Below are 12,531 nucleotides of genomic sequence, written 5' to 3' on the forward strand. Positions count from 1 at the left end.
GTGGCCAAAGATCAACCAACACTTGTGCCCCCCACCTAACGAGAAGCTTGAGGACCATGGCTTGAGTTCTCACAATTTGTTGTTAGTTTCCAAATCCAACGCATGAAAGATTGATCTCTTCCGTTATTGATGATTGAATCCAGCTCAAACACCACCTTATAAAGGAACTGTACACTGATAATGTGCTCATCAAGATAGCCCTGATGAGAGAAGAAAGAAAGGGCCGGGACAGATGGAGAGAACGTTGCCTCAAAGTGAGACCAGGTACAAACTTAGCCGGTCCAAAATGAAAACTTTCTCTTATCCTTAGCCAAACTTGCAAAACAGGTAAAAACAAGTGATCCAATGTTCAATGCACTCTTTTTAAAAAATTTAAAATTTTATTTGAATTTTTTTAATTTTGATATATCTATCATGTAGCTTATCACCTTGAGCGGTTGAGCCAACTTAAAACCTTGAAATTTCGCGAGTGGTGGGAGGAGCGTGTAGCACGCGAAGAAGTACCCAAGTATAAGTTATGATACTTACTTCAACTAACAACCTAAGAAATAGATAAATTTTAGTATCTCAAGGTATCTAAATTTACACTGAAATCTTTTGTAATTTGAGGTACTTAATATCTGGAAGTACCAAATTTTACACTAAAAATATGGTATCTTCAGGTTTTTTTTTTCAATGATGATAAAATTAATTAAGAAATATGGAAGAAGAGAAATCAAATAGGCTTTCAGCAAATAGGACTGTCAATGACAGCATTCCAAACAAAAACGGAGGGGAAAACATGAGCGATGTGGGGAGCCAACCACATAGCGGAGCTTTTACCTTAGTCCTATGGCAACCTCTTCGTATAAAACATTAATTTTTTTTCCTTTGTTATGTACGAAAATTCCTTTTCACTATATTCAATAAAATTGGTATGCTGGTGTCGGTTTATTCAAAGAAAGAAAGAAACATCAAATTTCACAAAAACCGACCACGAACCCTGCTGCGCACACGCGCAGTCCACCCGTCGCGTAGCAAGCAGAGCACCGTGCCACCCGCAGTGCAAAACCGGAAATGCTTACCATCGGCCGTCCGGCCAAAAATAAAAAATCGGACGTCTCAATCTAAAAGAACAACAGTGTAGGTGTATGGTGAAACGATTGGTTAGGTGTACTGACAAACCAACGGAGCATGCATGTAAACATGTTTCAAAATTTAAATAATTTGTTCTCTTAAACTATTTATCTGAATTTCAAACTAATTATATCATTAGATTCGTTACATTTAAATCTTTATAACAAGATATCACATGACTATATTCCGACGACTTTTAATTTTACTTTTTAAATGTTGCACACATTGTTACTGAAATATTCCAACAAGCATTTGTTGATGTTTCACTAATTCATTAGCAATGTTTCATGCTATCTTTTTTTATATGTTTCAGCAAATACGTTTTTTATGTTTCAACAATAATTATAATTTAACAATAATTATAATTCGATGTTTCAATCTAAATATAAAAAATGTTTCACTAGTCGGGACTTAATGTTTCATGTAATAATGATTATTGTTGCAGTCAATACTTTTTATATGTTGTACCTCTTTGGAATAATTTGTGAAGTGGGTTGAAATATCTCCACAAGAGATGAAAGAATTATTTTTAAATAGTTTAACATAAGTTTGTTTTCTTTTAGAACGCATATATATTTTTATCAAAATATATTCATGTGAGATCTTGTTATAAACTATAGATTGGATATATATTTTAGAATAAAATTTTGTTTAAAGTTTGATTAAGAGAGAGAATGTAATGGTGTCTCAGGCCACCTTGGCAGCCAGCTCTACTCCTGCATGCATGCATGCGACAACCTTGCCCCTCCAACGCGTCCCTGCATACAGACGAAGAGCAGCATTCGATATTTGAAAAAAAATATTGAACACACGATTTGTAACTTCTGATTTAAAAATATTTCAACATAATTAAGTATTTGTGCAAAATTCTAATGGTATAATTGAAATTTAGATCAGATATATAATTTTGGAGAAAAATATTTACAATTTGAGGAAAAAATTAGGCACGTGTAATAGGAGGGAGAGGGAGAGAGAGTATGCAAGCAGCAGCGCAAGCAACACATGCAGGGCAGGCAAGCAACGCGGCACGGGAGCAACGCGGGCGCGCGGCAGTGCGGGGGCGAGCGTTGACCAACAAGTGAAACATTAAGTAATATATGGTGAAACAAAGAAAACAGCAACTGAAACATTTAAATATTTTTATGAAACATGGTGAGGATACACGTTGAAACATGTCGATGTCACATGTGAAACAACAAGTATTGACGGATTGAAACATATGTTTTTCTTTTATCAAAATATAATCATGCGATATCTTGTTGTAAAGATTTTATTACAACGAATACAGCGGTATGATCGGATCATAGATTGAATAAGTAATTTAAAAGAAAAATCATTTTGAAGCTTGCTAAAATACATGCATGTATGCATGCATGAGGTGGAGAGAGAGTAGTGGCAGGTAGATTCAGGAATTTTGTGAAACACACCGAAGACACATATTGAAACATATCACTATCACGTATGAAACATTTTGTTCTAACGGTTTAAAACACATGTTTTTCTTTTGACATAATATAATCATGTGATATCTTATTGTAAAGATTTAATTGTAACGAATACAACGGTGTGGTCGGATCGTAGATTGGATAAGTAATTTAGGAGAAAAAATATTTAAAGAGAGGAGGAAAGACTGAAGAGAAACATCTAGGCACATACGTTACAGTGATATGGTTCGTTCTCACATGCGCTCGTTTAGACGTCCGATTTTTGGTGTGATGCCGAACGATCCGAGCCGTAGCGCTCTCCGCGCAAAACACAAGGTATAGCTGGTGAGATCGGCAGGGCTGGCGCGGCTGCGCGCGCGCGCGGCCCCGGAATCTCGCTTGCCGGCTCCTCGATCGTGGTTGCACCGGCCGGGAGCGGGGAGAGCGGTTGTGGTTGGGTTGCGGTCGCCGCTGCAGCTGCAAGCGAGCGTACGTGGTGGTGGCCCCGGACCTCACATGCGCGCGGAGAGGCGACGAGACGAGTGCAACGCAGCGCAGCGCAGCCGTCGGCATCCCACTTATCGCCCGCACATGCGCCCGAATCCATCATGAGTCAGTTACTTTGTCCCTTTCCGCGGTTAACTGTTGAGACAAACGGAGAAAAAGAAAAAAAAAAAAGAAAGGGTCGGAGGTTGACGTCCCTTTCGGCGGTTTCCTCTCCTCACAAGAGAAAAGCAAAAGCATCGGTGAACATTTGCTTCCGCTATTATCCATGCATCCGAACAGAGCTAGCACATCTTCCTTTTCGTTTTTCTCTACACCTTTCTCTAGTGTAACAAACTTCATCAAGCATTTTGGTTGAAGACAAATTGGTAGCCTAATGTCCAAACGTACATATAAGTTACGAGTACTAACTTCAAGTATTCAGTTTTTTGTTGAAGACAAATTACTAGTCTAACCAAACCTTACAATCAGGTTCAGTCAGTTCGACGCCCGTAATTACGGCGAAAATCCAGTAGGTCCCTCGGTGGGTGAACTTTTGCGGCGCCGTTGACTGCTCGCATGTCTAGTTAACGGCTCGTTCATCATCACCATGTATCACGGTTATAGATTTTGTTTCGAAAAGGAAAATGAAAACTTTGGAGTGAAAAGGACTTGTATTGTGTTGTGGGATTAGTATCCTTTGCGTTCAGTGGAAGCACAGCCACTGCAATTAAGTACTCCTAATACGTACGTGCTTTGGTCGTTGCAGGAAATTATGATGTTCTTTTTCAGGATTGCTAGAATCCACCAGAAAAGAGAAGAAACCAAACTTTAAGGAACCTTTTTTTATCAATAAATATAGGTCACCAGAATTTGCAAATGCTCCTTCATTTTAAAATTCTGGAAAGGCAGAGCAACATTCCAAGTCAGCTCCTTTCAGTTTGTAGTAAATCAATTCATTCACCTTTTTCAACCTCCAGGTCTTAATAATCTTATTCAGAAGTCTTTCCACCGGAGCAGGACGTCGGTTAGGAGGTCAGGATCATATTCCTAATAGCAAAAGTGAGTCAGATAGTAGAGTGCATGCATTGAGTCAGCTTTGATCGAAATAGCGAAAGTGATAAAGTGAAACGAACAGATACGGCGGTTAGGGCATTTACAAAGGCACGTACACAAGATAGATTTTGGAGATATATATATTTTAGATTGAGAGACATACAGAAGCAAAAGATCCAGCTGGATACCACACAATAAACTGCATGTTCATGAAGATTGAAGAGGAGTACCACTACTGTGCATCAGACAAGGAGAAGGCACAGGTGAGAAATGGAAGCATTGATCATACTGAATGCCAGGCAGCAAACTGTATACTAGTAGTATAATTTATGACGACACTGGTACAGTGAGAGTGGGCGGGACAGCACATGCAAACTTTGCCTCCTCCTTATCCCACTCTCAACCTCAAGACACCGAGCGATGTCTATATGACACCCAACAACCGACGTCTCACCTACTCAAAACGAACTCCTGATGACAGATTAATGAACCATCCATGCAAATCCATACAATACCGAGGGAGAGCTAATCAATACCCGAGCAGATAAAAATGGCCAAACGATCGGTCTCAAATGTCGTACGTAGAGGTATGTATAGTAGCTAATGCTGCTTCTGCTGCTGCTATAGTAGGCATGAATTATGCTTGTTCTTGATCATTGGCTTAGCTGCTGTACTGGACGAAAGAACGGTAGACGGCCATGGGGGCCCAGTTGGCCGGGATGACCTGGCTGGCGACGAGCTGCTTGCCGGACTCGTTGGTGATGCGGAGCGAGAAGGGCGCCGTGAGGCGGTGGTTGGAGTCGAGCCTCCAGATGGAGCCCCACGACTCGCGCATCGGCGTCCACGACTGGGAGTTGGCCTCCATGAGATCCACCTGCACCACGTCGCCGTCGCCGTCCTCGTACTCAACCAGCACCGCGAAGTACACCGGGTTCGACCCCTCCTCCACGTGGAACGTCACCTTCAGCCCAGGGAAGTTGCACGGCACCCTGCATGGCCAGACCCCCAACAATCCATGTGTTAGTGTTACATTCTTATCAGATTAATTCAGAGTGAGTATGCAAGGCAGTATAGTAGTAGGTGATGACAGGCAGAGGCGACAAATTGTAAAGCGGCTGCATGTACTTAATTAAAAGAGTTTTAGTGGTATTTGTGCGATCAGAATCTGCTTGGGTCCCGGAGGACATACAAGCAATGTCGCTGTCGGGTTTGCACCCAAAAGTACGAGGGCTCCACGACGGCACAAGCTAGCAACTGCAAGGCAAGGGGTGGCCATGATGATGCTTCTGTTCGTGCAGCCTGCAGGAGCTACTAGCCTACTACTAAACTATTACCTCTTGAACTGGATGTCGATGATGCCGGCGTGGCGGAGCTGGTCGTTCTGCCCCGGCTTGGCCATGGCGCCGAACGCCGTGCCGCTCAGGTCGAAGTGGTACTTGGAAACGGGGTAGTAGTTCATGTCGGTGATGATCACCGTCTCCGGGTTGCCGGAGCAGGCAGGGTGGTTGACGCATCTTATCTGAAGAAAAAAAGAAGCCATGCACCAGCAACAAACAGTCAACAACACTGTGAATACCTACGTCTCGATCAGTCGCTTCGCATCAACGGCTCAACGCCCGTCGTCATTGCAAATTTGAGCTGAATCTTTAGTGTACCTGGTAGCATGAGCCACAGCCCTTCCCGTCCTTGAAGATAGGCTCGTTGCCGCAGGAGGTCATCGACGAGAACGGGTACTGGTTGGTGTTCTTGAACCCGCAAGCACCGCCTGCAGCATCAACACCACACTTATTTATAACAGTTCAATTACACAACGTAATTGGTTCATCTCGATGGAATGATCAGTCGCCGAGGTGCACCGGCAAACGTACCATCGTCGTCAGGGCCGGCGCCGGTGGGAGCGCCGTACCAGGTGGCCCTGGCGGCTTCCCAGTTGGGATCGGCGGTGAAGTCGGAGGCGCTGAAGTTCCCCGGCCTGGCGCCGGCGACGCAGGTGACAACAAGGAAGGAGAAGAGTGCAGCAACTGCAGCCTTCTTGGAGGAGATGGAAAAAGCCATACCTGCCACCACTCCAACCACTCAAAGCTTGATGACCAGAGAGAGTAGCTCGCTACTAGCTAGTAGTGGTAGTACTAGTCAGGTAGGATTCTGAGCTTTGTTTTGGTGGTCGGAGAGGTGCACATTGGCGCCGAATTTATAGGCGGCCGGAGAGAGGAGAAGGCGACGCGATCGCCATCACCGGTCGTTGCACCCGACGTGCTTTGGTTAGGGGTCACATGGCTAACCGGAGCAAATCATGCAACGGAATGGAGAAAAATGGGAGGCTTCTTCAGTTCACGAGCGCACTGTATTAAAGAAAGTGATTTCTGAAACGGAACACTATTAAAAAATTGGGATCACGCCTTGGCAGTTATCTCAGGTTAGTTATGGACAGTATACATACCTGCTACCTGCTCACTGCTTCTAAATTTCAGAAATGTACACTGCTCTGTCTCACTGTCTGGATGGTAGTAGTAGTGGTGGTATTACTGTATTAATTTGGAGTAGGAACAGATGGCCGGTTCTGCAATCAAAACACGGGGCATTATTGGAACCAATCATGTGTAATGATCCTCTGAGACATATTTGTACGCGCAATTAATTACCAAATCCTACTAGTCGTATATTCTTATACAGTGATATATACCCACTGCAATTATCTGAGCTCTATAGGTACCAGCAGAGGAAGTTGCTCTGCAGATTGCAGGGGGGCATATATAGTCCGTTTATGTGTGTTTTTCTGGTGAATCAATGGACAATGGTACGTACGATTCCACATTGATAGATACAATTATCATGCCGTGCTGTTGCTCATTTAAAACTAGGATACGCAGCGTAGTGGTTGCAACATGCATGCGCTGCAAAGTGAATGCATGCAGAAGCCGTCCCTAAGTTTTAGGACACACGGATCACAACTGGATTGAGTTTTTTTTAGAGAGACAGAGATGCGATTGTCTTTCCCCCCAGTTCTTTTTTCCCCTTCTTGCATTAAAAAAAACTTGACTTTAGTTTTTGGTCTGTTCAACTTATAAAATTAATGGGACTGATGAGTTTTTTACTGTTACAAACTCATTGAGGGAAAAATAAAAGACATGCACCATACTCTTGCAACATATCATGAACCAGATAAAAGGGTTTACAAATCTTTAACCGGTGAGTACCTTTATAGTGCTTTCTACTTATAGTATTCTACTGCCACTACTATTGTCAGTGGAAGTGATCTTAAGAGCTACAGTAATTTATGAGTTCTCTCTTCTACTAGTCATAGAGGAAAAAAATTATATTACCAATAATTGATGTACGTATTGGATTGAAAAAGATAAACAATACATATTTGGTCCTACAGAGCAGGATACTATGCGCAATAGTGCTACACTTTTGGAATCGGTAGCCAAGGGTCTCTTATTCCATTATGGGTGGCGTAGTTACATAAGAATTGCTAGCTAAAATATTTTATGTGGTTTAACGCTAGTCAATAATAAAGGGGAGTTGGGGATTTGTCCCATCACCTTATTTCTCATTTTGATTTACTTTTATCTTACCTTTTTATTACTATTAAACTTATGGCTGTGTGTCTTATGACAGAAGCCGGAGATGTAATCCATTTCCATTATCTACAAATTTGGTCCTACAATTAGCAAAGAGCATTGTAAAACATCTCTTATCTTAGTTACAGATTTACGATCTCTACAGTGTAAAAATGCATTTGCTAGTTGGTAACTCAGTACTATTATAAGGGCCTGTTCACTTTGATGTCATTTTCAACCATACCATCTTTTAGCAAAGTTGCTAAAAAATATCACGTTTAGTTTGTTGCCAAATTTGGTAAATATATAAGAAATCCTATCAAAATTTTGTCAATATTGCTATCTTGCCAAAATTTTAGGTTCATTTTGGCTACAATCTAAACAGGCCCTAAGTGTGCTGAAACAAACCTGCCGATTTGTTAATTTGTCTGCCACTATGAAAAAGAGCATAGAGGCAAGGTAACATACAATTCGCGCAATATGTTCCTGGGCTTCCAGATTTGTCCGGAATGATGGGCCAAGACCAAAACTTCCATACATATTTGGGCTGGAATAGTGCGAAGCGAAAGCCCAAAGGATTCAGCAGGAACAATTTCTACCAAACCCAGCCCAAGAGCAAACCTTACGCACCCGTTGGTTTGTTGCTTAGCGCGTGTCCGCAGAATAGCACCTAAAGCCATAAACCACTTGCATTATTCTCAACTACTAGAAGATCAGCCAGAAGTAGCAATCGAACAGTCCGAAATTACACCAAGCCATGTAGCCATAGCATGCAAGTAGCGCATAATGCATCCGTTTGTTAGAGCGGACAGGGACATGTCCTAGTTGGATCTTGGCGGGTGAACCCTGAATTATTGGCGGAGATGGAAACAAGAGTAGAGTAGCAAAGAAGAAAATCCCAAAATGGACCGAGTATTTGCTCTTCGTAGGTAGAGCTGAACTGAGAATCTGAGATAGTCGTATTGGAGTAGTATTAATACCCGGGATTTGTGGGTATAGAGAGACTAGAGAGGCAGGCAGAAATTAGTAGTAGTAGAGGTCAAGAGAGGTAATGGTGGTGGTAGTAGTAGCAGGGGTCCCGCGGGCACTATGATTTCACATGCTTAGCTGACATCTGTGGAGCAACCACCACGTTCGTGTTAACGTCGCCGCGAGAACCACCACCCCCTCAAACACACGCGCGCCCACATGCCCACCGCCGCCGCCGCGCCATCGCATGTGACCCCGCGAGCGACTCCTCACCATCTCCGCTCCGACGAGCGGCCGCCGCCGCGCGTCGCCTTCGCGTCCGCCCCAGGTGCAGGTGAAAGATTCCGTACGTTTACCACGCAGACAATAGTATAATCTCGTTCACACAGAGAGATTGTAGTGAGATTGAGATTTTGTACTAATCAGTTTACCGCTGGAAAACAGAGTTGGCGAGGTCAATGGCCACCAGTACGATGTGCACATGTGCCAAGTGTATAAGAGGACAAGGCGTCCTACGTTTCAGACGGGGGGGTGGTGGTACGATGACACGTAGTACACACCGGAGAGGGTCACTATCCGAATCACCGCCGGCTGTGCTGCACCGGCCACCGACGGCAAAATTTATTCGTCGGGAGCCGCGACCACCGGCCATTAATGCAGCATGGCATCGGCGTGCATCTCCTCTCCTCATCCACAAATCGTCTCATACTCACACACTCACGCGGCCCCACCGCTGCGGCTGCAGTAATTTTTGGATTTTTTTTAACTACTCCCTCCGTCTCAGGTTACAGGATATTTCGACTGTGGTTAAAGTCAAACTGCTTCAAATTTAACTAAATTTATAAGCAAATATAATAATATTTACATTAACAAATTAGTTTTATTAAATTAATAATTAAATATATTTTTATAATAAATTTATCTTGTATCGAAAATATTATTATTATTTTCTATAAATTTGATTAAATTTAAAGCAGTTTATCTTATACCTGAAATAGAAATAGAGGGAGTACTTGTTACCGTAGGGGTAGTTTATTGGTGGGCCCGGTAAAAGCGTGAAAAGTTGTGGGCCACGGGGTAGCGTGCGTTGAGACAGTTTTTCTCGTTAGAGTGGGAACAGAATAAAGGCCCCCAAAAACGGAGGCTCCCTTCCCTAGGCCGGAAAAAAGGCCCGTTCCTGGTGGGCCGCGCTCTCCATCTCCCATCTCTCCGTTCATTGCCTCGCAGCCGTCCGATGCGGCCAGTTGTGCCAATCCAGGCCGTCCGATCTCTTCATCAGGCCGGCATATACATGTTCTCTCGCTGCCATGTGGGCCTTATGGGCCCTGGACCTACACCCTAGGGATTACCCGTTAAAGAAAGGAAAACGTTCGGCCATGCTCGTTGCTGCAGGCAGAAGCACCTTGATTTACGGCCAACTGCTGCAAGTGTTCGGGGCCCAAGGGAGGAATTCTTGCAATGAGCCCCAATTTACGGCAAGCATCACTTTGGAACTTGGCCGCCTTTGGATTGGATTAACTAATAATCGCTGACACTACTGTGTGGCAACATATCCTATGCATACAGACCCTCACGTGTACACACGTGCACACCAACTAAAAAATGTAACCAAAAAATCTAGAAAAAATCATACACATACTTTCAATTGTATTACACCTAGGGTTAAAATCTTAACGTCAAATTCATTATATTATAGCCGTAATAAAAAAAACAAAAAATCTTAACAGTTTTAAGGTTGCAATTTTATCAGAATTTTATCTTTTTTGTTATTCTCTAGGTAGAATAAATTTGAAGATGCGACTTTGCACGTAGATGTAATACTATTGAAAGTACATGTATGAATTTTCCTAGAATTTTTTATGATAATTTTTAGTTGGTGTACACGGTGTGTACACGCGAGGGCTGTGTGCATAAGATACGCTCCTCTATTGTGTTTTCCTTTCGTTATGCCGCATAATTGGGGGTGTTTGGGTAAAGCTCAAGTAAGGGATAAGAGTGCATTCTTCAGAAACCATGCATCCTTCTGCACTCACTCATTCAGTCAGCTAAGCTACTACTAGTAGCTCGCTTCAAAGTTCAAACTCCGTGGCGTCCATGGCAAAGCATCTCTGTCTCTCAGTGACAGTGCTTCTTGCCACTATCCATTTATCATCCGCCCTGCTCCTGATTTCCTGGAGAGAAAAGGACAATAGGAAACTGATGAAACTTGCATTGTCATCTTCATTATATTGGACCCTTGTTCTGGCATTCACGCAGCTAGGTGATGGAGTCACGGCCTCATGGTCATGGGCTTAATTTCTCTCCTCCTGGGAGCTCGTACTCGTAGCATCACGGCAATGTCAATGTCGTCGTGTTGCTCTCGAGAAACGATGAGTACTGCAAGAAACAAAGGAAAAAATGGCTCGTGCTACGCCAACTTTTGTAGCGTATCGCGGCATTAAGATGTTCGGTTGCATACAGCCAGCGTGCGTCCGTTCAATCAATGTGGCTTGCAGCGGCAACCACCACCTCCCCTCCTCGAAAGCCGGTGGTCTCTACGCTATCTAGCTCGCGTGCTAAACTGATTAAAAAGATTACGAGCAGGTTAACCGGAAAGGAGCACGAACACGAGCAATCTATGGTTGTGTTTAGTTCAGCGCAGAGTTTGGATTTTGGTTGAAATTAAAAATGATGTGATTGAAAAGTTGTGTGTATATGACAGGCTGATGTGATAGAAAAGGACTGTAGTTTGGATCCAAATTTTAGATCTAAACACAACCTATATTTACTAGCAAAGCTTGGGCTCTGTACAGAGCATCCCGGTGCAGTCAGTGCGTAGCCGCAGGTGCAGGTTTAAAGTGGACACAACTTGTGTTGTGTGTGTCCGCGTGTGTATGTCCAGTTGCTCACTGCACATCTCCCTGCAGCTGGCTAATTGCTGCTTTACTGAAAGGGACATGTATGGTTCAGAGCTGCTCGATCGTCCTCACTGTTTATACGTAGAAAAAAACGGTTGATCGATCGATTGACAAAACGGATTCGGCCTAGCACGCACTAGCAGCGGTAGTAGCAGAGCGGATCGATCCGTCGAGTTGGCATGTGAAGTGTCGTCTGCTCGTCACATGCGTTGCAACGCTCTCTCTCTCGCTGCATCGATCGATCACCACCCATGTTAGTTAAGCACCCAAGCCGGCCGCTTTCGCGGATGAGCTGAACATATCCGGCAATGCATCCATCCTGCCAGTGCGCATCGCTCATCCGTCGCCTCACTGGCTCTAAAAATCTTTATTAATTTTACACTCCTTATCCTTCATTGAAATCTCCATGTGCGTCTCGCACAAAACTTTTTATGTTCTGTTCATCACCTGCTGTAATCATGTCCATGTAGAATCTTCAGTAGCAGCACTGCACTTCACCCTACGTCGTCGTTCCTCGACAATTCTCATCAGATACAGACTTAACAGCGATGAGTAATTAATTACCGGTGCCATACCATCAAGGTAGTTGTGTGCGCGCGCGCGCGCAGTGTGGGTACCTAGATTACTGTTGGGCATGCCTGGCTTTGCTGTGGTAATGATCAAGGCAGCCAATTAGGGCACCCACAATGGTTATCTATAGGCTCTCTATAAAATATCCATGTCAGCATATTTTCCTACTTGGAAGAGATTAAATGAAGAGAGAGAGCAAAGCTATCTACTAACCTGGAGATAGTCTATAGAGAAAAAGAGGCAATGTATTAGAGAGCTATAGATACCCATGTAGACATACTATTGGGATGGTTTACTATTAATCTAGTCTATTGCTAAGATGTATATGTTTTATAGAGAGCACCATACTTCACCATTGTGGGTGCTCTTAGATGCAATGCGTGTAATTTACTACTCCATGCGTGCAGATGCCTAATAACAGGGACACGATGGATGAAAGCTGTGCCATCTTCG

General features: G+C 43.5%; 1 protein-coding gene across 1 annotated transcript; it reads right to left on the minus strand.

The window, feature by feature from the left end:
- Positions 1-4,365: 4,365 nt before the first annotated feature.
- Positions 4,366-6,249, minus strand: LOC127752813 (expansin-B3). The gene is made up of 4 exons (XM_052278232.1): positions 5,948-6,249; positions 5,735-5,844; positions 5,414-5,598; positions 4,366-5,068 (listed from the first exon to the last, which is right to left on the minus strand). Exons 1-4 carry the CDS (start codon positions 6,132-6,134, stop codon positions 4,741-4,743), a joined length of 810 nt encoding a protein of 269 aa, XP_052134192.1. The 5' UTR covers positions 6,135-6,249; the 3' UTR covers positions 4,366-4,740.
- Between the last annotated feature and the right edge of the window lie 6,282 nt (positions 6,250-12,531).

The sequence above is a fragment of the Oryza glaberrima genome, chromosome 10 (genome assembly GCF_000147395.1).
Source record: "Oryza glaberrima chromosome 10, OglaRS2, whole genome shotgun sequence".
NCBI classification, from domain to species: domain Eukaryota; kingdom Viridiplantae; phylum Streptophyta; class Magnoliopsida; order Poales; family Poaceae; genus Oryza; species Oryza glaberrima.

Excerpts from the sequence above, each read along its gene's own strand:
- LOC127752813 (XM_052278232.1), bottom strand. The coding sequence starts at position 6,134 with ATGGCTTTTTCCATCTCCTCCAAGAAGGCTGCAGTTGCTGCACTCTTC. Across the intron at positions 5,599-5,734 it reads GCTGTGGCTCATGCTACCAG|ATAAGATGCGTCAACCACCC; the intron begins GTACACTAAAGA and ends TTTTTTCTTCAG. Across the intron at positions 5,069-5,413 it reads ATCGACATCCAGTTCAAGAG|GGTGCCGTGCAACTTCCCTG; the intron begins GTAATAGTTTAG and ends CTGGCCATGCAG.